Here is a 22,782-nt window from a genome sequence, read left to right as displayed (position 1 = left end):
ATTATATGGAATTAGTAAAATGACCCTTACCTCACACCATACACAAAAATCAATTCCAAGTGAACTGTATATATGAGTATGGAAAGTGAAAAAGAAATGCTTCTAGAAGATAACATAGGGAATATGCTTATGACTTTGGGACGGGCAGGGATTTTTTACACAGACATAAAAGCACTAACCATTAAAGAGAAGATTGAAACTTTTTCATCCAAAACACCATTAAGATATTAAAAAAGCAAACTATAGAGTGAAAGAAGATAGTTATAATGCATAATACCAACAAAGAGCTCATATTCAGAATCTATAAAGAACTCCTACAATCAATAAGAAAAAGACAACCTAATTATATCAGTCAGGTTTGAACCAGAGAAACAGAACCAGTAAGATATATTAAGATTTAGTTCAATAGGTTGGCTTACATAAATGTGTGTGGAGTTGGGGGAGGAGGGTATCTAGGCAAGTCTGAAATTTTTAGGGCAGGCCAGGAGGAAAGGCAGGAACTCATAGGAATAGACAAACGTTGCCATTCACAGGCAGAATTTTGTATTCTCTCAAGAAAGCTTGCTTCTGAGGCCTTTGAATTGATTGACTCAGGTACACTAAGATTATCTAGGATAATCCCCTTTACTTAAAGCAAACTGATTATAGACTTTAATAACATCTACAAAATACCTTCACAGCAACACATTAGTATTTGATTGAATAACTGGGGACAGTAGACAGATGACACATCAAAAAGACCATCACACCAATTTATTTTAAAGGCAAAATATTTGAATTAGCTTCTCATAAAGGAGGATAGCCAAATGGTCAATAAACATGGAAAGATCTCATCTTCAGTCCTCAGAAAAATTCACATTAAAACAATTAGATACAACTACACACACGTTATCAGAATGGCTAAAATTTTTAAAATACAATACTAAGTATTAACAAAGATGTGTAACACCTGGAAACTCAACGTCTACTAAATTTGAATATATGCATATCCTTTGACCTGGCAATTCCAGACCAAGAGGTGTGTGTGTGTGTGTGTGTGTGTGTGTGTGTGTGTGTGTCAGAAATTCATTCATATGTAAAACAGAAGACATGTACAAGAACTTTCTAAAGTTCTAAAACTTTAGTAGCTTTATAGCCATAATCTAGAATGATCTCAAATGTTCTTCAACACTACAATATATAAAGTGAAATTTATTCATTCAGAGAAATACCGTAATAAAAAATGAATCGGCCACTGCTAAGAAACAGTAACATGGATGAATCACCATGATATTGTGCAAAAGAAGCCAGTCATTAAAATGCATATTATATTCCATTTCTATCAGGTTGAAGAATAGGTACAACTATGGATGGGGGTATATGGAAACAGGTTATAAGGAAAGCTTTTTCAGTGGGTGTCTGTGCAATCTGGGTGTGTCTACATAACCTGTATACTTATAATTTGTGCATGTTTCTATAGGTGGTTATACTTCACTTTTTTAAAAAGCCAAATGATGTTGGCATGTCAAATACTTCGAAACCTGATTTCAGAAAGAATGTATTTTTTTTCTTTTCTAGGAAGTATTAAAAATACCTTCAAGGAATCAAAAATTTGATTGCTAGAAAAGATCAAAGATGCAATTGAGCTTAACTCCCATATTTTATGGATGAGGAAATTGACACACGTAACAGTGAGATTATATAGCTCAAGATGACACAGGTAGTTCAAAACAAAGCCAGGATTTTGTATTGAAGCTCCAGTGTTCTTACCTTAGAATAAATCTAGTTTTCATGGAATCAGAAATGTAATCAGAGACACTGAAGCAAATTATTTTAGGTAAAAATTAGATAGCATCTACTGTGTGTCAATCACTATTCTGAGCACTTTACATATGGAAACAAATTTAATTCTCTCAATAACTCTGTGAGTAAATAATATTACACCCATTTCATAAATGAGGAAACTGAAACAGTGAGAGGGCTAATAACTTGTGTAGGTCACATAACTAGTATAAATGGCAGAGCCAGGACTAAAATGCAGGCATTCTTTCTCTAGCATCTGTTCTCTTAATTACTTAGCTTGTTTAAAAAAAAAAACTCTCTCTGTGAGGAGATGGAGATAACCTTATTGTGGTGATTATTTTGAAATATATATGTGTATCTAATAATCACATTGTATAACTTGTAAACAAAATATGTTGTATTGTCAATATTTCAATAAAGCTGGAGAATATAAATTAATTTAATTTTTAAAACGCTGAATAACTAGATTTTTCAGTGATACACATTTTAAAAAATAGTACATTCATCTATACAGTTTGTGGAAAGTACAGAGTAACAAAGGAAGTCATTAATAAAATGAAGAATGGCATGAAGATTTAAAATCATCTTTACTAACTGAAATGATAAGCAAAAACTAATAAAGTTTGGTTTAGCAGAGATAACTATAGTCATGTATTTGCACTCAATATACTTTTTAAAGGTTCTCAATTGAGAAATATGTCTTACATACAAATAATGTACATAATGTACAGGAACAAGTTAAAGACTAATAATAAAAGAACCCTGTGCCCAATGCCCAGTTTCAGAAATAGAAAATCACTAGTATTGTTGAAATCTCACATGCCTCTCCTTAATTGCATCCCCCTCCGATCTTACAAAATGACACTATATAGAATTGTGTTAATTATTCTGTGCTTGTCTTTATAATTTTACCATGCGTAAATGTATCTCAAACAATATATTGTTTAGTTTTGCCTAGTTTTGTAACTCATATAAATGGAGCCATTTCATCTATATACCTCTATGATTTGCTTTTCTCAATAGATTTGTTTTTTGGAACAATACTCAATAGTTTTGTTTTAGTTTAGTTGTACTTCATTTGTATTCATTTTTGTATTACATTTCATTAAAATTGCTGTATTCTACAAAAATTTTTCATTCTCCTATTACTGGACATTGGGTTGCTTTCAGTTTCTTGCTTTTATGAATAATGCTTCTGGGAACAGTTTTGCACATCTACTGATAAACATGTTGCTGGGTCATAGAGTATGTGTATTTTTAAGTAGGTTAAGTGTATTTCAATAGGTAATGCCAAATTATTTTCCAGAGCAATATATGAAAGTCCCATTTACTACATGCTCACCAAAACTCCGATAATCAGACTTTTTAATGTTTTCAATCATATGGGTGAGAAATGGTGTCTAATTATAACGATTTGCATTGCCCTGGTTACTAATGAACTGAGCATTTTTCATGTGTTTATGCACTATTTGCATTACCTCTTTTGTGAAATGTCTGCTCTTGGATTCTGGGGCGGGAAGGTGTTTCCCTTATTGATATAAGTTCCTTGTATACTCTAGGATTCTGCATCAGTTATATGTGTTGCATATATTTTCTGCCAATTTGTGATTTGTAGTTTCTCTCTTCTTGGTGAATAAAACTCACACTTTTTTTTTTTTTTTTTTTGTGGTACGCGGGCCTCTTACTGCTATGGTCTCTCCTGTTGTGGAGCACAGGCTCCGGACGCACAGGCTCAGCGACCATGGATCACGGGCCCAGCCGCTCCGCGGCATGTAGGATCTTCCCGGACCGGGGCACGAACCCATGTCCCCTGCATCGGCAGGCGAACTCTCAACCACTGCACCACCAGGGAAGCCCAAAACTCACACATTTTAATGTGGTTTTTTTTTTTTTTTGCATTTTGCATTTTGCTTGTATCTATTTAGTTGGGGTTTTTTTTTCTTTTAATTTTACAGAAGAAGAAAGATATCCATCTTGACAACTGTTCTTTAAAAAAAAGAAAAAATTCACACAAAGCTAAACCAAAAAAAAAAAGTTTACTATATCTGTTAAAAACTTAATATAATTTTAGGCTATAATAACCAGATCTTTGGAAGTACTCTTATACTCTACATTATTTTAGGCTATATATTTTAAGGGCTGCATATAAAAAATTGGGGTGAGCCACGACTCTGGAAGGAGGGGTTTGGTCTGATGACCAATTAAAGGAGCTCAAGCCTAAGAGACATGATAGCTCTGTACAAATGTTTGAAGGTTTATTATGTAAAAGAAGGAGAAAACAGAAAAAGATGAAGTGGTAAAAAGTGCAAGGATGTTTTCAGCTCAGCATAAGTAAGGGTTTGAGCTTAAACCACCAACAACTGAGGAGGGCACCACATGGGGTAATGGCTCCCCATCACTAAGCATTCAAGTTCACCTCTGAGTGATTTAGATCTATGAGTAAGTGGTTGAACTGGTTAATGTCTAAGATCTCATCTGAATATATAATTCCGTGAATGTCTCCAGATTTTTCCCTCGTTTATAATTAAGAATATTGCAAATTTTAAAATATGTAATACTTGGGCTTCCCTGGTGGTGCAATGGTTGAGAGTCCGCCTGCCAATGCAGGGGACACGGGTCCATGCCCCGGTCTGGGAAGATCCCACATGCCGCGGAGTGGCTGGGCCCGTGAGCCATGGCCGCTGAGCCTGCGCGTCTGCAGCCTGTGCTCCACAACGCGAGAGGCCACAACAGTGAGAGGCCTGCGTACCACCAAAAAAAAAAAAAAAAAATGTAATACTTTACTAAAGATTAGTAGCATTATTTTGAGTTTTGGTAGTAAAACTACCATATTTAGAATTTTCATTGAGACTAGAAATTTGGCCAGAGATGCCATTACAAGCTATATTATTTTTGCAAAAATACCAAGGTTGTCAGCTATTATATTAATTAGTAAATAGTATTTAAGTGCATGTATGTGAGTGGAACAGTTTTAAGCATAAACTTGTATCTTAGCTTTTGCTTGTCTGTAAAGCTTTTCATTTTTCTATCAAATCTGACTGAGGTTCTTGCTGGTAGAGTAGTCTTGGTTGTAGGTTCTTCCCCTTCATCTGTTCCTGGGGTCAGTCTATAATCCACAAAACTGAACATCTACATAAATAACAATCAAAAACAATTATGCTACAAATAAAGAAAGTACAAAAGTATTGGTAGATCTTGCCTCCAGAAGATTTATGAACAGGGCTAAAGGAAGGGAAAAATTATTGATACAGCACTCATGTGGCCAAGTTAATTTTCATTTATTTAATATATTTTTAAAGCTGTTCAAAAATAGAAAGATAGAGACTTTATAAGGTTTAGGGGAAGACAATTCCAAGCATACAAAACAGTATAAAAACTTTATACTGCCCAAATGATCTCACTATAAACTATAACATTTAGCATATCTATCATTTAACATATTTAGCATTCCCATATAGGTGAGAATAAACATAATACAGTACTTTTTAAACTACTGGTCATGATTCATTAGCGGATTATAAAATTGATTTAATGAGTAGTGACCAGGATTTTTTAATGAAATATAATTGTAGAATGTTCTAGAATAGAAACTACCAGAGAGCATTATATAAGAGTATGTTTCACAAAACTATGTATACATCCTAATTCACAATGCAAAATATCTTTCTATGAGACACAGTCAAATCAGAATGAAAGTTACTAACATAGAGGGTAAGAGCTAGAATTTTAGATTTTAAAGACTGTTTGGAGCTAAATCCCAGCTTTGCTCTTTACTGGCTCTTTGCCCTTGGGCAAGTTACTTACCGTCTCCTGTGCCTTAATTTCTTTATCTGTAAATATAGTGATGATAATAGTGCCTATAGTTTAGAACAATGCCTGGGCAATTACAAGTGCTCAACACATTAGCTAGAATTATGTTATTATTTCTTATTCTAAAAGATCAGGTGTTCAATTACTAGCCAACTTTCTTGAAAGTTGGAAGCTTTTGTGTCTTTGTTATATAGACAAATATTTAATTATAGTGTATGTGTATAACTATATATGTATAGTTATGTAGAGAAAATATACATGTATATTAGCTATGGTAACATAAATTAGATACAGTACTCATGTTCTTTCAGTACTTAATTTCAGGGCTAAAAATATTTGTATCATTTTTTCCTACCTGAACTCATATCACAAAAGTACATATACACACTCCCATGTAATTCCCAAGACATTTGTGTCCTTACATGCATATTCATATTCTATGTCCCACACTAACTGAATTTTCCACATTTCAGCCCCAAGAATCTTAAACTATGTGTCACTGTTACTTTGTGCTTTAGAACATAGTGTTCCTTTTGACTCAAAGATCTTTTTATTTGGGAGCTATTACTCCTTTAAGACCAAGCTTAAACATAACCTCTATGAAGCCTTTTTTTTTTAACATCTTTATTGGAGTATAATTGCTTTACAATGGCGTGTTAGTTTCTGCTTTATAACAAAGTGAATCAGTTATACATATACATATGTTCCCATATCTCTTCCCTCTTGCATCTCCCTCTCTCCCATCCTCCCTATCCCACCCCTCTAGGTGGTGACAAAGCACCGAGCTGATCTCCCTGTGGTATGCGGCTGCTTCCCACTAGCTATCTATTTTACATTTAGTAGTGTATATGTGTCGATGCCACTCTCTCGCTTTGTCACAGCTTACCCTTACCCCTCCCCATACCCTCAAGTCCATTCCCTAGTAGGTCTGTGTCTTTATTCCCTTCTTGCCCCTAGGTTCTTCATGACTTTTTTTTTTCTTAGATACCATATATATGTGTTAGCATACGGTATTTGTTTTTCTCTTGCTGACCTACTTCACTCTGTATGACAGACTCTAAGTCCATCCACCTCACTACAAATAGCTCCATTTTGTTTCTTTTTATGGCTGAGTAATATTCCATTGTATATACGTGCCACATCTTCTTTATCCATTCATCTGTTGATGGGCACTTAGGTTGCTTCCATGTCCTGGCTACTGTAAATAGAGTTGCAATGAACATTTTGGTACATGACTCTTTTTGAATTATGGTTTTCTCAGGGTATATACCCAGTAGTGGGATTGCTGGGTCATATGATAGTTCTATTTTTAGTTTTTTAAGGAACCTCCATACTGTTCTCCATAGTGGCTCTATCAATTTACATCCCCACCAACAATTCAAGAGGGTTCCCTTTTCTCCACACCCTCTCCAGCATTTATTGTTTCTAGATTTTTTGATGATGGCCATTCTGACCAGTGTGAGACGATATCTCATTGTAGTTTTGATTTGCATTTCTCTAATGATTGATGATGTTGAGCATTCTTTCATATGTTTGTTGGCAATCTGTATATCTTATTTGGAGAAATGTCTAATTAGGTCTTCTGCCCATGTTTGGACTGGGTTGTTTGTTTTTTTGTTATTGAGCTGCATGAGCTGCTTGTAAATTTTGGAGATTAATCCTTTGTCAGTTGCTTCATTTGCAAATATTTTCTCCCATTCTGAGGGTTGGCTTTTGGTCTTGTTTATGGTTTCCTTTGCTGTGCAAAAGCTTTGAAGTTTCATTAGGTCCCATTTGTTTAATTGTGTTTTTATTTCCATTTCTCTAGGAGGTGGGTCATAAAGGATCTTGCTGTGATTTATGTCATAGAGTGTTCTGCCTATGTTTTCCTCTAAGAGCTTGATAGTTTCTGGCCTTACATTTAGGTCTTTAATCCATTTTGAGCTTATTTTTGTGTATGGTGTTAGGGAGTGATCTAATCTCATACTTTTACATGTACCTGTCCAGTTTTCCCAGCACCACTTATTGAAGAGGCTGTCTTTTCCCCACTTATATTCTTGTCTCCTTTATCAAAGATAAGGGGACCATATGTGTGTGGGTTTATCTCTGGGCTTTCTATCCTGTTCCATTGATCTATATTTCTGTTTTTGTGCCAGTACCATACTGTCTTGATTACTGTAGCTTTGTAGTATAGTCTGAAGTCAGGGAGTCTGATTCCTCCAGCTCCATTTTTTGTTCTCAAGATTGCTTTGGCTATTTGGGGTCTTTTGTGTCTCCATACAAATTGCGAAATTTTTTGTTCAAATCTGTGAAAAATGCCAGTGGTAGTTTGATAGAGATTGCATTAAATCTGTAGATTGTTTTGGGTAGTAGAGTCATTTTCACAATTGGATTTCTTCCAATCCAAGAACATGGTATATCTCTCCATCTATTTGTATCATTTTTAATTTCTTTCATCAGTGTCTTATAATTTTCTGCATACACATCTTTTGTCTCCTTAGGTAGGATTATTTCTAGATATTTTATTCTTTTTGTTGCAGTGGTAAATGGTAGTGTTTTCTTAATTTCACTTTCAGATTTTTCATCATTAGTGTATAGGAATGCCAGAGATTTCTGTGCATTAATTTTGTATCCTGCTACTTTGCCAAATTCATTGATTAGCTCTAGTAGTTTTCTGGTAGCATCTTTAGGATTCTCTATATATAGTATCATGTCATCTGCAAACAGTGACAGCTTTACTTCTTTTCCAATTTGGATTCCTTTTATTTCTTTTTTTCTCTGATTGCTGTAGCTAAAACTTCCAAAACTATGTTGAATAAGAGTGGTGAGAGAGCACAACCTTGTCTTGTTCCTAATCTTAGTGGAAATGCTTTCAGTGTTTCACCATTGAGGACGATGTTGGCTGTGGGTTTGTCATATATGGCCTTTATTATGTTGAGGAAAGTTCCCTCTATGCCTACTTTCTGGAGGGTTTTTATCATAAATTGGTGTTGAATTTTGTCAAAAGCTTTCTCTGCATCGATTGAGATTATCATACGGTTCTTCTCCTTCAATTTGTTAATATGGTGTATCACATTTGCGTATATTGAAGAATCCTTGCGTTCCTTGGATAAACCCCACTTGATCATGCTGTATGATCCTTTTAATGTGCTGTTGGATTCTGTCTGCTAGTATTTTGTTGAGGATTTTTGCATCTATGTTCATCAGTGATATTGGCCTGTAGTTTTCTTTCTTTGTGACATCTTTGTCTGGTTTTGGTATCAGGGTGATGGTGGCCGCATAGAATGAGTTTGGGAGTGTTCCTCCCTCTGCTATATTTTGGAAGAGTTTGAGAAAGATAGGTGTTAGCTCTTCTCTGAATGCTTTGTAGAATTTTCCTCTGAAGCCATCTGGTCCTGGGCTTTTGTTTGTTGGAAGATTTTTAATCACAGTTTCAATTTCAATGCTTGTGACTGATTTGTTCATATTTTCTATTCTTCCTGGTTCAGTGTGAAGCCTTTCTTGATTCTTACAAATACACTGTAGCCTCTGTGCTTTCGCTTAATTCTGTTTATTGCTCCACATAGAATTTATTCACTTTACTGTAATCATTTAAATTTATATCCATTCTTCTGGACCACTGGACTCCAAGAGTTTTTATTGTACCACTGTTAAAAGTGGTACAATAAACTATTAAAAGCAAATATCATATATATGCCATATATGTACATATATGTATATATACACATATATGTATGGCATATATATAATGTATATGCCATATATTAGTACAGTATTACTGTACTAATACATACATTAAGGACCTTAGCCAGAATTAGAAATTTTTTTAAATGAGGTAAAGATGAAGTACAAGCTTTTTAAATAATTTTTAAATTTTGTATTTTATAAATCATACATTTTAAGATAATTATAAAAATAATTTTATGTATTAATATACAAAAAAATCTCATGTATTATAAGTAATTTTCTGAATGCTTAGTTTCAAATGTCTTATCAATTTTGATGACTTCGTTCCATATACCATCCTTAGATAATATCTCAAGGAACAATATGCATTTAGGGTGAGGTTTATTGTTATTTTTTTTAATTTTTAAATTTGTGATTCTTTGTTACAATATAACTATACTGCCATTGTTATTATGTGGCAAAGAGTTTGTAATGAGAATAAGATGTGTGTCAGCTCTGTCTTTTTCTTATTTACCTGTGCTTGCATTATTAGTATTATCTTTATGATTTTGCAAGACTATGTTTTTGGTTAGTCATAGAGAAAGCATAGGAAATAATATAATTATCCATGTACCCACCACTCAGCTTAAATAATAAAACATTGCACATACAATGGAAGCCCTACAAACGTCATTTTTATTCTCTTTTCTATTTTGTGAGGACTCATTCAGATACTACGAGTTACCCATAAATTGAGGGCACACATAAAATTTAGTGCATTGAAGGACACAAAAGAACACTAATGAATGATAACACTGCCAACCTTATACACTTAGAACCTCTACTGTTCCTCCAAGATAACTTTGTTTACTGTATGCAGTGTATGACCATCTACCTTGCAAACTGACAAAGGTGCCAGTGTCAATCATATATTACCATAGTAAAGTTTAAATTTCTAATTTTTAGGTAATAAATTTAAACTGGAATTTTAATATGTTCTTCCTGTGCAGCAGTGATTTATTCTGGTGCTCTACCACCACCTTTAGAGGTCACTGCTCTAAACTATAAACCCCTCAAAAACAGAGATTTTGTTCAATTCTTTATTGTAACTGTGCCATGCACAGTACATAAAAGAGAAGCTCAATAGAAGTTTGCCAACTGAATGAAAGAAACAGGGTTTTCTGTGATGTTTGAAGGTAACTTGGAAGTTTACAGTGGGTATATACTGTCTACTCAACTTGTGTAAATTTTGACATTGTCCTGGCATTTGTTTAAGATTCTACTGTTACAAGAAGAAAACAAATTGTTGAAAATAAGCACAGAAGTCTTTTAGAGCAAAAAAGACAGAACCCTGGATCTGTAGGACAGAAGTACAGTGAGCAGATGAATGTAAGTACAGTGTTAGTAAAAATCTTTATTCAATAGTGAAAAATTGCTTGGAAAACAGAATATTCTTACAGGATTGTGCTTTTCCTGTAAACTGTGCACCACAACATAAATGATATAGCCAAAGCCATTGTGAAGCAGTGCAGACTCTATGCTAGGGGCTTACTGCACTGTACTAATACACTATATTCTAGTTAGCCTAAATGATCAGTTACTAATGAATATTTTAAACTAACTTTAAGAAATCACATTATTTTACTTGTTATTATTTATACTCAACTCTGGGAAAAAACAGGTTATTCGCAACAGTTATTTAAATATACATTAAAAATGAAAAAAAAAAAGAAAAGTAAATTAGAGCCATGGAAACAGGAAGCAAGTATGCTTATCATGAAGACTAATATAGTTCCATGTGTTTAAATATCCTATTGGTATCTAAGCTTCCTGGAAGACATGGCAAGAAGGAAAATAAGGTGTTGCATAGTTATCAGGGGATATCAATAATGATTTCATATGAGGTATACTGTACTAAAAGCCATTTTCCATTGAGAATCCTCTATAGGGAACCTTGAAGTTCATAATAGATATATCCCTATTAACAGTCAACAACAAATAAATAAGGAGTTTCATGTGCTGTTTCAAATAGAGATCTTCAATAAAGGTCCATAGCATAATAATGTTGATTTAAAAATTAGTGGATGTAATTCTGTAAGAGCTAAGTAAATGTGACCTAAATATGACATTTTCTAGAGGTCTAGCATGACCCAAGGGTTGAATTTAAAATATTAAAAAATCTTGGGGACTTCCCTGGTGGCGCAATGGTTAAGAATCCGCCTGCCAATGCAGGGGACATGAGTTCGAGCCCTGGTCTGGGAAGATCCCACATGCCACAGAGCCACTCAGCCCGTGCGCCACAACTACTGAGCCTGCACTCTAGAGCCTGCGAGCCACAACTACTGAGGCTGAGTGCTGCAACTACTGAAGCCCCCACACCTAGATCCCATGCTGTGCAGCAAGAGAAGCCACTGCAATGAGAAGCCCACTCACTGCAATGAAGAGAAGCCCCGGCTCGATGCAACTAGAGAAAGCCTGCATGCAACAATGAAGACCCAATGCAGCCATAAATAAATAAATAAATAAATAAATAAATAAAATTTACAAATATTAAAAAATCTAGATGGATAAGTGAATAGCATTTCACTTGAAGTTTCTACCTTAAATACCACTTCTGATTTTTAATAGAACTGGAAATAGAGTGTTTTATGAGGAATTTATACTCCACGTCAAAGGTTGAGGGTCCTATTATTTGCATACTGTAGAAACTATTGATTTTTATATAGATGATTATTAATATGAAGATTATCAACAGTGATTTAATTTTATCAGCAAAACAAGTCATTTAGTTTTTTATTTATGTAAATATTGTCTCATTACCAATATATTTTTACTGTTTAATAACAAACTTAATTACAAACATAACTTCCTGATTACAAATAGAATAATGCCTAAGTCCTTCCTTTTAATTTCCATGTTGTCCACATCAAACATCTCAAAATCTATAAAGTGAACAAATTTTATCTTTATTTTTTCTTTATTTTTATTAATGTACATTAAATTTAAAAGTAATGTGTAGTTGTTATAACAAAAATAGAACAAATTAAATTTTAAATGCCATTATTAGTGCCCTTTCTAAATTCATCTTTATTTTTCTGTGTCTTATTCTGTTCTTCTGTGTCTTGCTCCTTTGCATTCTATCTTGCTGTCTTTAGAGTCCATTTTTATTCTTTCCAGAAGCTTCACTTCCAGTTTCGCATAATACACATCTTCCACTCACACACCACTTATACATCTACCAAAGTCTTGTTAGCTTTAAAATAGGTCAGTGTTCCTGAATCAAAACAAAGTTTTGAAGTTTATTTGTTTTTCATCCTTGTTTTGTTTGATATTTGGTTTTGGGTTGGGTTTGATTTTGTTTTTACTCAAGAGCTTAAACAAGCATTCAATTACTATAGCACCGGCCCTGTCACCTTGTATTAGGAAATATATTTTATCACAATGGATTTTTTCCCAGCCACTACTTCTACATGGAGAGAATCTAAAAGAGGTTAGTGAAAGACAGATAAAGCACAATTGCCACTTTGTGCCAGGGTCTCAGTCCAGGTTGTCTCAAGTCTATAATGGAGTTTAGGCGAGGCTATGAGAGCTATCGAAGCAGGGCTGTTGAAGAAACCTGCATCGGTTACTCTTCAAATTAGACTGAACAAAAGCTAGGTATAGTCATAGCCAGGCAATTTTATCTAAGAGAAACAGTCAGTTCTTAAGAGTGGAACAGAATGGGGGTAAAGAATCAAAGTAGACCATATCCAAGGAAGGAGAGTTGGTATCACTCATAGTATTGAATGGGAGTGCTAACTGCCAGTGCTCTGATATTTTTCATTTCCCAGTACTGTGCAACATCGAGGCAGCTATTTCTGTTTTAAGTTTTGTCACCTAAGACACTTACCTGTCCTTGGCATTAGCCATAATCAGAGGCTTTTGGCTACTATCAATAATTGTGACTTACCCTTACAAGGATAAACCAGCCTTAAGGTAATTTTTTACCTTTCCTTTAGTTAGCACTTCTGATTGCCACCCAACTTACTTCCTTCTTTCAAATGTCCAAGACAATATTGCAATCTGAAAATTTACCAAAACCTACATAAAACATTTTTCTAATCTTTAGGCATCATAGAAAGGTCTTATTCCCATAATTCTTGATTTCTGCTCCAAAAAAAAGAAAATATATATTATATGAACAGAGATAGCTGAAAATATAAACAGCAAGTAAAAGTCTGCTAAGTCAATATATCATTAATTTTAAATATGGAATTATATTCTGATTCAATATTCTATTTTTATAGAATTTTGGACAAAGTGTCCAACTAAGTTCAAGTGAGCCAAAACAAACCACAAGGGCTACTTCTAATATTGAAGAAGGTATGTTTTAGTTTAAACATTTTCCTCTTAGCTTTGTTCCCAATGATTTCTTTTTTGTTGTTCTTATACATATTTTCCCAAGTACTTACATATTACATGACTGTTAAATGACCGTTTGGGGACCTGAGTTCTCCACACCCTGCACATTTAGATTGTTGCCAGTTTTTTAATTTATTCTAAATAGTAATGTACTGAACATCTATCTACATTGTTTTTTCAGACTTTTCAATTATTTCCATATTTAGATTCCCAGAATTAAAATTACAGTACTTGGCATTAATTGGCACCCAATTAATATTTGTTGAATGAAACTCTGTATTAAATGAGTACTGGATCAAAGGAAGTAAACATTGTTAGAGGTTATTATACATATTCCTATAGCATTTTCCTGAAAAGTATTATCATTCAAAATTCTTCTGGGGTGTATGCCAACTTGAGGTAGAATCACTTCTATTATTTACTTATAAGACAGACAAAGAAATGATATATTATTAGTTTTTATTTGTACATCTTTTATTAATAATAGGCTTAATTTGTTTTTTGTTTGGTTTTTGGTTTTTTTGCGGTACGCGGGCCTCTCACTGTTGTGGCCTCTCCCGTTGCAGAGCACAAGCTCCGGACACGCAGGCTCAGCGGCCATGGCTCACAGGCCCAGCCGCTCTGCAGCATGTGGGATCTTCCCGGACCAGGGCACGAACCCATGTCCCCTGCATCAGCAGGCGGACTCTCAACCACTGCACCACCAGGGAAGCCCTGTATATTTATTTTGATGAATTATTTCTTCATATTATTTTTCCCTGTAAATACTGGAGTTTTAGTATTTTCTTAATCATTTCTGAGAACTCTAAATATCAAGGATTCTGATCCTTATGTTAGTTACAAATGTTTTTAACACTTTACTATGTGCATTTTATTCCACTTAATGTTTATTTTTACATATAGAAGTCTTACTTTACATTTTTTCATTCAATAAATAATTATTGAGAGCCAATCTCCTGCCTGCAACTAAATATTTTGGATATACAATAATTAACAAAACATACAAAAGTCTTGGCCTTCAGAATTTAAAATCTATTAGGGAAGTCTGACCTTAAATAAACCTGTTTTTAGTCTTTTCTTAGTGATTTGTCCATTACTCAAAGAAATTTCCCAATGCAGAAAATTAGAAATGTTTCTTTTCCTCTAGATTACTTTAATGGTTTGATACATTAAATTTAATTCTTTAATGTCTTTGGAATTTGTTTAAATAGACGATGTGAAGTGATACTCCAAATTGATTATTTTATAAACAACAAACTAATTTATTGAGTCATCTTTCCCTTCTCTCAAGTCTTTGATACTTCTTTGATCATATGTTCTTTTATTGAATTTGGTCAGTTTCTAGGCTTTCAATTCTGTTCAGCTGATCATCTAATTTTATAAAATTTCCATAAGTTCCTTTTCTCTTACTTTTATTTATAACTCATCATAATTGCTATTATAAAGACAATCTACTTCACCTTCTCCTTGAACTACCAATGAATAACAAAAGCAAAACAGAAATAATCTACATATACATAATGTATTTTTTTTCCTTAGTTCAGGTAACACTCTAGAAATTATTACCTCACTGCCATCATTCTGAGTATTTTTTTTAAATTAGAGATGGGAAAATGGTAGCTATAGAAGATCCTGGTAAATACAATGCAAAGTAACAAAAGATTTACTAGGTTCCTGTTTGTGAAATGAATACATACAGACATATGTCAGTTAAGTATGTATAAGGGCTAATCCCAAAGACAAAAAGGGATCAAAGAATAGTTAATGTAAAGTTTCTATAGTTTCAGGCAGTACTTCTGAATTTTTGATGGCTGAAAACCTAGTGAAAGCTTCAGTGCCTGAGGATGAAATTCTAACTGTCATGAATAGCAAGCAGCTACAGAAATCAAATCTGACTTTAAATAAAACCCAGCAATTTAACATCTGTGCACTATCAGCTGAAGAACAAAAGATCCTACAGTCCCTTAATCATCTCAATGCAAGGATACACTGTAAGTATGGAAGAACACCTTTTGTAAGAAATGTTGAATTTTATACTTAAACAATTTTAATTTAAAATTTAATTTAAAAATTGAAAATAAAAATACAAAATGTATCCAGATTATCACCTACTTGAATCAAGTATATAACAAAAATTTATTTGAATATACCATACTATTTCGGGTATACTGTACTCATTTCATTTATGCTGATGCCAATTTCATTGGCGGGCTTAACAGTCTTTTGGGAATGTTTGAATAGACTTCATTTCAGCAGTGTGACAGGCTATCTCTACTGACCATCCATCAAAAACAACAATAAATTCAGGATTAAATACTTTAAAAATCTTAAATATAGCAATGAGCTGGTAAGAATATAAGAAATTCTTAAGACCAGGAAGTAAATATAAATAAGAACCTAGAATGATAAGGAGAGTGCTGCTGCTAGCTTTTCTCTTGAGAACATTTAACCCATAGAGTGAAATTGAGCTTTGCTTTTCATGGCCTCACAGAAAAATGGGAACAGAAGACAAAATCCATGGCCTACTTAAGATGAGTAGCCTTGTAGAAGATCCTCCCACCCTAAAGTTGGGCCTCCCAAAGAGCTACGTCTTATACAGACTTACACTGCCAGAGAAACAGAGAGAGGGGTAAAAAGAAAGCTTACATAACTTAAGTTTCAATATTAAGCAGATGAGGGGAGAAGACATGCAAGCTTTTTTCACCTCTCTGCATGTATGTCTGTGTAGGACGTAACTCTTTAAGAGGTTTTGTCAACAGCAGTCTCTTACTAAAGGAAATTCTAAAGAATGTACTTCAGCAAACCAAAAGTAATCTCAGATGGACAGTCTGAGAGGGTAAATTTGAACATTGTATAAAACAATAAATGTAATTTAAAAGTTGTATGTGGTTCAAAGAGAAAACAGAATTTAAATACCTATCAAAAATAATACATAAGTTGGAGAACATAAATGGTGTTAAAGTGTGCTAGGATTCTTGTATTATTAAGGAATTGAGTAAAGATACAGGTTAACTTTAGATGTTGATAAATGAAGCATGTCTATGGTAATTACTAAGGTCACAACTAAAGAGTCAGAAATAGAATATACAAATTCCAGACTCTTAGAGAAAGAAAGTGACATGCAAAAGAAAAAAATCAAATCAAACCAAGTTAACACAAGAAAGGAGATAAAAATAATCATAGAAGAGATAGGACAAAAGGACAAATACAAATACTATACTATAAGATGGTGTATACAAATGTATATAATAAATGTAAAAATATGTGTATTTTCATATATACAGTATTCATATATAATGCATATATATAAATAAATGTGTATTTACTGTGTGTGTGTATATATTCCACTTCTGCCTAAAATGTAGAAAATTGGAATATAGCAATCACACACTAAGAATAAGAAAAAGCAGATAAACAACAAAAGTATAGATTTTCTTAAACCCATTAGAAAGCTGAGGTTCCAGCACAACCAAGTAGCCTGACATCCAAGGAAAGACAGGAACTTCCAAGGAGAGACATGACATGACAATTGGCTCAACTGTGGCTGAATATGGGAGAAAAAAAAATGCCAGGCTCCATACAAGTTGATATTAGGAATTATGCATATATTTTTAGCAAATTGCTCAAGGATAAATGTGAACTATTGTGAGAACGTAAAACCCCCAGGAGCCTAGACACTCTTCTTGTTCACACCACTCACAGATTCTTCTTTATGAACCTACACTGTGTGTTCATGGGAAAAAGAGGGGGCAGAACAAGAAACCAGAGAAATCCTCTCTCAGTGGTGCAGGCTTGGAAAAGGGGAGCAGCCACCACTGTAGGAATGGTATGAAGCCCCATGCAGAACCTTCTCTCCTACAGAATAAAGGTCATAAAGTACTGGGACAGAGGCAGCAAACTTCGTTGATTGCCCCCCAGGGCACAAATGAAGACTTACTCCGGGTAGGGGAAAGGTAAAAGAAGTAAGCTTCTACTTCTGGAGAAGGGGCAAGAAAGAGGCATGGGCCCAGATTATTAGAGGTATCCTGCTATAGGAGGAGGGACGCAAAATTGTCTTGCGCAAAACCTGCCAAAGATACAAGGCAAAGTTGACTGCCATGGGAAGGAGGAGCAGGATGACTAAGAAGGAATAGAGGACATGTCTAAGACAGCCTCGACCAGGACAACAGAAAAATCTCCCTACTCCCCGACCACAAGGCCAGCAAGTACCAAAACACAAGCAATAGAAATCAGCTGGAGAAAGGCAAGGGCATAGAGAGAATCTAGTGATATTGTGCAGACACACAGGAAGGCCAAAAGCTGAAAGTAGAGCAGGAAAATTGAAGGAAAAAAACCTCCATGACTCCTGCAGAAGCACAAAATAACACTAGAGGATTTTGAAACCATTGGTGTACTGAAGGTCACCATAGCAACAATAAAACCCAAACCTAGCTCAATTCCTAAGTTGATTACACACAGACACACACACACAGAGACACATATACACACACACATACACATACATACACACATCAATTGCCTAACAGAAAAGACATGCCCATTTCCAGGCACAAACACTATTTACCTCAGTATCCACTATTCTAAACAAGAAGTCCAACATTCAATCAAAACTTACAAGACACAAAGAAGTAAGGAAAAAAACTGTCAAGGGACAAAGCAATTAACAGATTGAGACACAGAGATGACCCAGATGTTGGAACTATCAGATAGGTAATTTTAAATAACTATGACTAATATGTTAAAAGGTTATAGTGGAAAACGTGGACAACATGGGAAAGAGTCTACAAAAATGGACAGATACAGAATTTCAGCAGAGAGATGGAACCCATACAAAAGACTCAAATAGAAATATGAAAAATAAGAACACTGTAACAGAAATGAATAATGTATTCTATGGGCTTGTCAGATTCAACAGAGATGAGGAAAGAATCAATGAATTTGAGAACAGGTGAGAGAAAATTTCCAAACTGAAACACCAAGAGAAAAAAAAAGATTGAGGGAAAATACAAGAACAGAGGATCTAAGAGCTGTGGGACAATATAAATCAGTCTCACAAATATGTGATTGGGATCCCAAAGTGAGAAATTGCAGCCTTTTTTGCTGGAAGAAGGAGCTACTGATTGGGTATAGGTAAAGCCCCTCTGACATGAGGTGAGAACATGTTTGTGGGTCCCAGGTAACTATGAAGAACTTCTGGGGTCATTTTGAGACTTCATATTGTAACAATTGGATACCAAATAGAAAGAAATTAAATTGAACCCCTACCAAATAACATACATAAAAGTCAGTTACAAGGTGATTAAAGATTAAATGTGAAAGAAAATATATAAAGCTTTTAGGAGATACTATAAGAAAGTATTTTCTAGCCTCAGGGTAAGGTAGGATTTCTTAAGTAGAGTACAAGGATCAAAATCCGTAGAGGAGAAAAATAATAAATTTAACTATATTAAAATTACAAACTTTTCTTCATAACAAAACATCATTAAAATAATGAGAAAACAGGCCACAAAATAAGAGAATATACCTATAATACATAGGAAAAAGACCCTTGTCCAAAATATATAAAGAACTCCTACAGGGGGAGAGGGGGAAGATGGCAGAAGAGTAAGACACGGAGATAAGCTTCCTCCCCACAGATACATCAGAAATACATCTACACGTGGAACAACTCCTACAGAACACCCACTGAACGCTGGCAGAAGACCTCAGACCTCCCAAAAGGCAAGAAACTCCGCACGTACCTAGGTAGGGCAAAAGAAAAAAGAATAAACAGAGACAAAAGAATACGGATGGGACCTGCACCAGTGGGAGGGAGCTGTGAAGGAGGAAAGGTTTCCACACACTAGGAAGTCCCTTCGCGGGCAGAGACTGCAGGTGGCGGAGGGGGGAAGCTTCAGAGCCGTGGAGGAGAGCACAGCAACAGGACTGCAGAGGACAAAGCGGAGAGATTCCCGCACAGAGGATCAGTGCCAACCAGCACTCAGCCCCAGAGGATTGTCTTCTCACCCGCTGGGGTAGGAGGGGGCTGGGAGCTGATGAGGCTCGGGCTTCAGTCTGAGCGCAGGGAGAGGACTGGGGTTGGCTGCGTGAACACAGCCTGAAGGGGTTAGTGCACCACGGCTAGCAGGGAGGGAGTCCAGGAAAAAGTCTGGACCTGCTGAAGAGGCAAGAGACATTTTCTTCCCCCTTTGTTTCCTGGTGCGCGAGGATTAAGAGCACTGCTTAAAGGAGCTCCAGAGATGGGCGCGAGCTGCGGCTAACAGTGTGGACCCCAGAGAAGGGCATTGGATGCTAAGGCTCTGCTGCAGCCAACAAGAAGCCTGTGTGCGAGCACAGGTCACTATCCACACCTCCCTTCTGGGGAGACTGTGCAGCCCGCCACTGCCAGGGTCCTGTGATCCAGGGACAGCTTCCCCGGGAGAATGCACGGCACGCCTCAGGCTGGTGCAACATCACGCCTTCCTCTGCCGCAGGCTCGCGCTGCATCCGTACCCCTCCCTCCCCCCGGCCTGAGTGATCCAGAGCCACCAAATCAGCTGCTCCTTTAACCCTGTCCTGTCTGGGTGAAGAACACACACCCTAAGGCGACCTACACGCAGAGGCGGGGCCACATCCAAAGCTGAACCCCAGGAGCTGTGCAAACAAAGAAGAGAAAAGGAAATTTCTCCCAGCAGCCTCAGGAGCAGCAGATTAAATCTCCACAAACAACTTGATGTACCCTGCATCGGTGGAACACCTGAATAGACAACGAATCAACCCAAATTGAGGAGGTGGACTTTGACAGCAAGATTTATGGTTTTTTCCCCTTTTCCTCTTTTTGTGAGTGTGTATGTGTATGCTTCTGTGTGAGATTTTGTCTGTATAGCTTTGCTTTCACCATTTGTCCTAGGGTTCTGTCCGCCCACTTTGTTTTTTGGTTTTTTTTGCGGTACGCAGGCCTCTCACTGTTGTGGCCTCTCCCGTTGCGGAGCACAGGCTCCGGACGCGCAGGCTCAGCAGCCATGGCTCACGGGCCCAGCCGCTCCGCGGCATGTGGGATCTTCCTGGACCAGGGCACGAACCCGTGTCCCCTGCATCGGCAGGCAGGCTCTCAACCACCGCACCATGAGGGAAGCACTTTTTTTTTTTTTTACTTTTTAAAAAAATTTTTTTCTAAATTATTTTTTATTTTAATAAATTTTATTTTATCTTTATTTTATTTTATCCTCTTTATTTCTACTTTTTCTCCCTTTTATTCTGAGCCGTGTGGATGAAAGCCTCTTGGTGCTCCAGCCAGGAGTCACTGCTGTGCCTCTGAGGTGGGAGAGCCAACTTCAGGACACTGGTCCACAAGAGACCTCCCAGCTCCAAGTAATATCAAACGGTGAAAATCTGCATCTCAACACCAAGACCCAGCTTCATTCAAAGACCAGCAAGTTACAGTGCTGGACACCCTATGCCAAACAACTAGCAAGACAGGAACACAACCCCACCCATTAGCAGAGAGGCTGCGTCAAATCATAATAAGGCCACAGACACCCCAAAACACACCACCAGACGTGGACCTGCCCACCAGAAAGACAAGATCCAGTCTCATCCACCAGAACACAAGCACTAGTCCCATCCACCAGGAAGCCTACACAACCCACTGAACCAACCTTAGCCACTGGGGACAGACACCAAAAACAACAAAAGCTATGAACCTGCAACCTGCAAAAAGGAGACCCCAAACACAGTAAGATAAGCAAAATGAGAAGACAGAAAAACACACAGCAGATGAAGGAGCAAGATTAAAATGCAACAGACCTAACAAATGAAGAGGAAATAGGCAGTCTACCTGAAAAAGAATTCAGAATAATGATAGTAAAGATGATCCAAAATCTTGGAAATAGAATAGAGAAAATGCAAGAAACATTTAACAAGGACCTAGAAGAACTAAAGAGGAAACAAGCAACGATGAACAGCACAATAAATGAAATTAAAAATAACCTAGAAGGGATCAATAGCAGAATAACTGAGGCAGAAGAACGGATGAGTGACCTGGAAGATAAAATAGTGGAAATAACTACTGCAGAGCAGAATAAAGAAAAAAGAATGAAAAGAACTGAGGACAGTCTCAGAGGCCTCTAGGACAACATTAAATGCACCAACATTCGAATTATAGGGGTCCCAGAAGAAGAAGAGAAAAAGAAAGGGACTGAGAAAATATTTGAAGAGATTAGAGTTGAAAACTTCTCTAATAAGGGAAAGGAAATAGTTAATGAAGTCCAGGAAGCACAGAGAGTCCCATACAGGATAAATCCAAGGAGAAACATACCAAGAAACATATTAATCAAACTGTCAAAAATTAAATACAAAGAAAACATATTAAAAGCAGCAAGGGAAAAACAACAAATAATACACAAGGGAATCCCCATAAGGTTAACAGCTGATATTTCAGCAGAAACTCTGCAAGCCAGAAGGGAATGGCAGGACATATTTAAAGTGATAAAGCAGAAAAACCTACAACCAAGATTACTCTACCCAGCAAGGATCTCATTCAGATTTGATGGAGAAATTAAAACCTTTAATACAAGCAAAAGCTGAGAGAGTTCAGCACCACCAAACCAGCTTTACAACAAATGCTAAAGGAACTTCTCTAGGCAAGAAACACAAGAGAAGGAAAAGTCCTACAATAATGAACCCAAAACAATATAGAAAATGGGAATAGGAACATACATATCGATAATTACCTGAAATGTAAAGGGATTAAATGCTCCCACCAAAAGACACAGACTGGCTGAATGGATACAAAAACAGGACCTGTATATATGCTGTCTACAAGAGACCCGCTTCAGACCTAGGGACACATACAGACTGAAAGTGAGGGGATGGAAAAAATATTCCAGGCAAATGGAAGTCAAAAGAAAGCTGGAGTAGCAATTCTCATATCAGGCAAAATAGACATTAAAATAAAGACTATTACAAGAGACAAAGAAGGACACTACATAATGATCAAGGGATCGATCCAAGAAGAAGATATAACAATTGTAAATATTTCTGCACCCAACATAGGAGCACCTCAATACATAAGGCAAATACTAACAGCCATAAAAGGGGAAATCGACAGTAACACATTCATAGTAGGGGCCTTTAAAACCCCACTTTCACCAATGGACAGATCAT

The 22,782-nt window shown here is 36.1% G+C and overlaps 1 protein-coding gene across 1 annotated transcript in view; it reads left to right on the top strand.

The window, feature by feature from the left end:
* CEP126 (centrosomal protein 126) overlaps positions 1 to 15,879 on the top strand; it is a 92,362-nt gene extending 76,483 nt beyond the window's left edge. Inside the window, exons 7-10 of the mRNA XM_029209344.1 lie at positions 10,514 to 10,626; positions 13,524 to 13,599; positions 15,420 to 15,629; positions 15,761 to 15,879. Of these exons, the coding sequence (XP_029065177.1) occupies positions 10,514 to 10,626; positions 13,524 to 13,599; positions 15,420 to 15,629; positions 15,761 to 15,879 (518 nt within the window). The remainder of the gene's footprint in view (positions 1 to 10,513; positions 10,627 to 13,523; positions 13,600 to 15,419; positions 15,630 to 15,760) is intronic.
* Positions 15,880 to 22,782: the final 6,903 nt, after the last annotated feature.

Source organism: Monodon monoceros, unplaced genomic scaffold, assembly GCF_005190385.1.
Source record: "Monodon monoceros isolate NGI ecotype Baffin Bay Population unplaced genomic scaffold, NGI_Narwhal_1 Super_Scaffold_7, whole genome shotgun sequence".
Classification (NCBI taxonomy): Eukaryota; Metazoa; Chordata; class Mammalia; order Artiodactyla; family Monodontidae; genus Monodon; species Monodon monoceros.
Note: the sequence above shows the minus strand (reverse complement) of the source record. Positions and strands in the feature narration are given on the sequence as shown.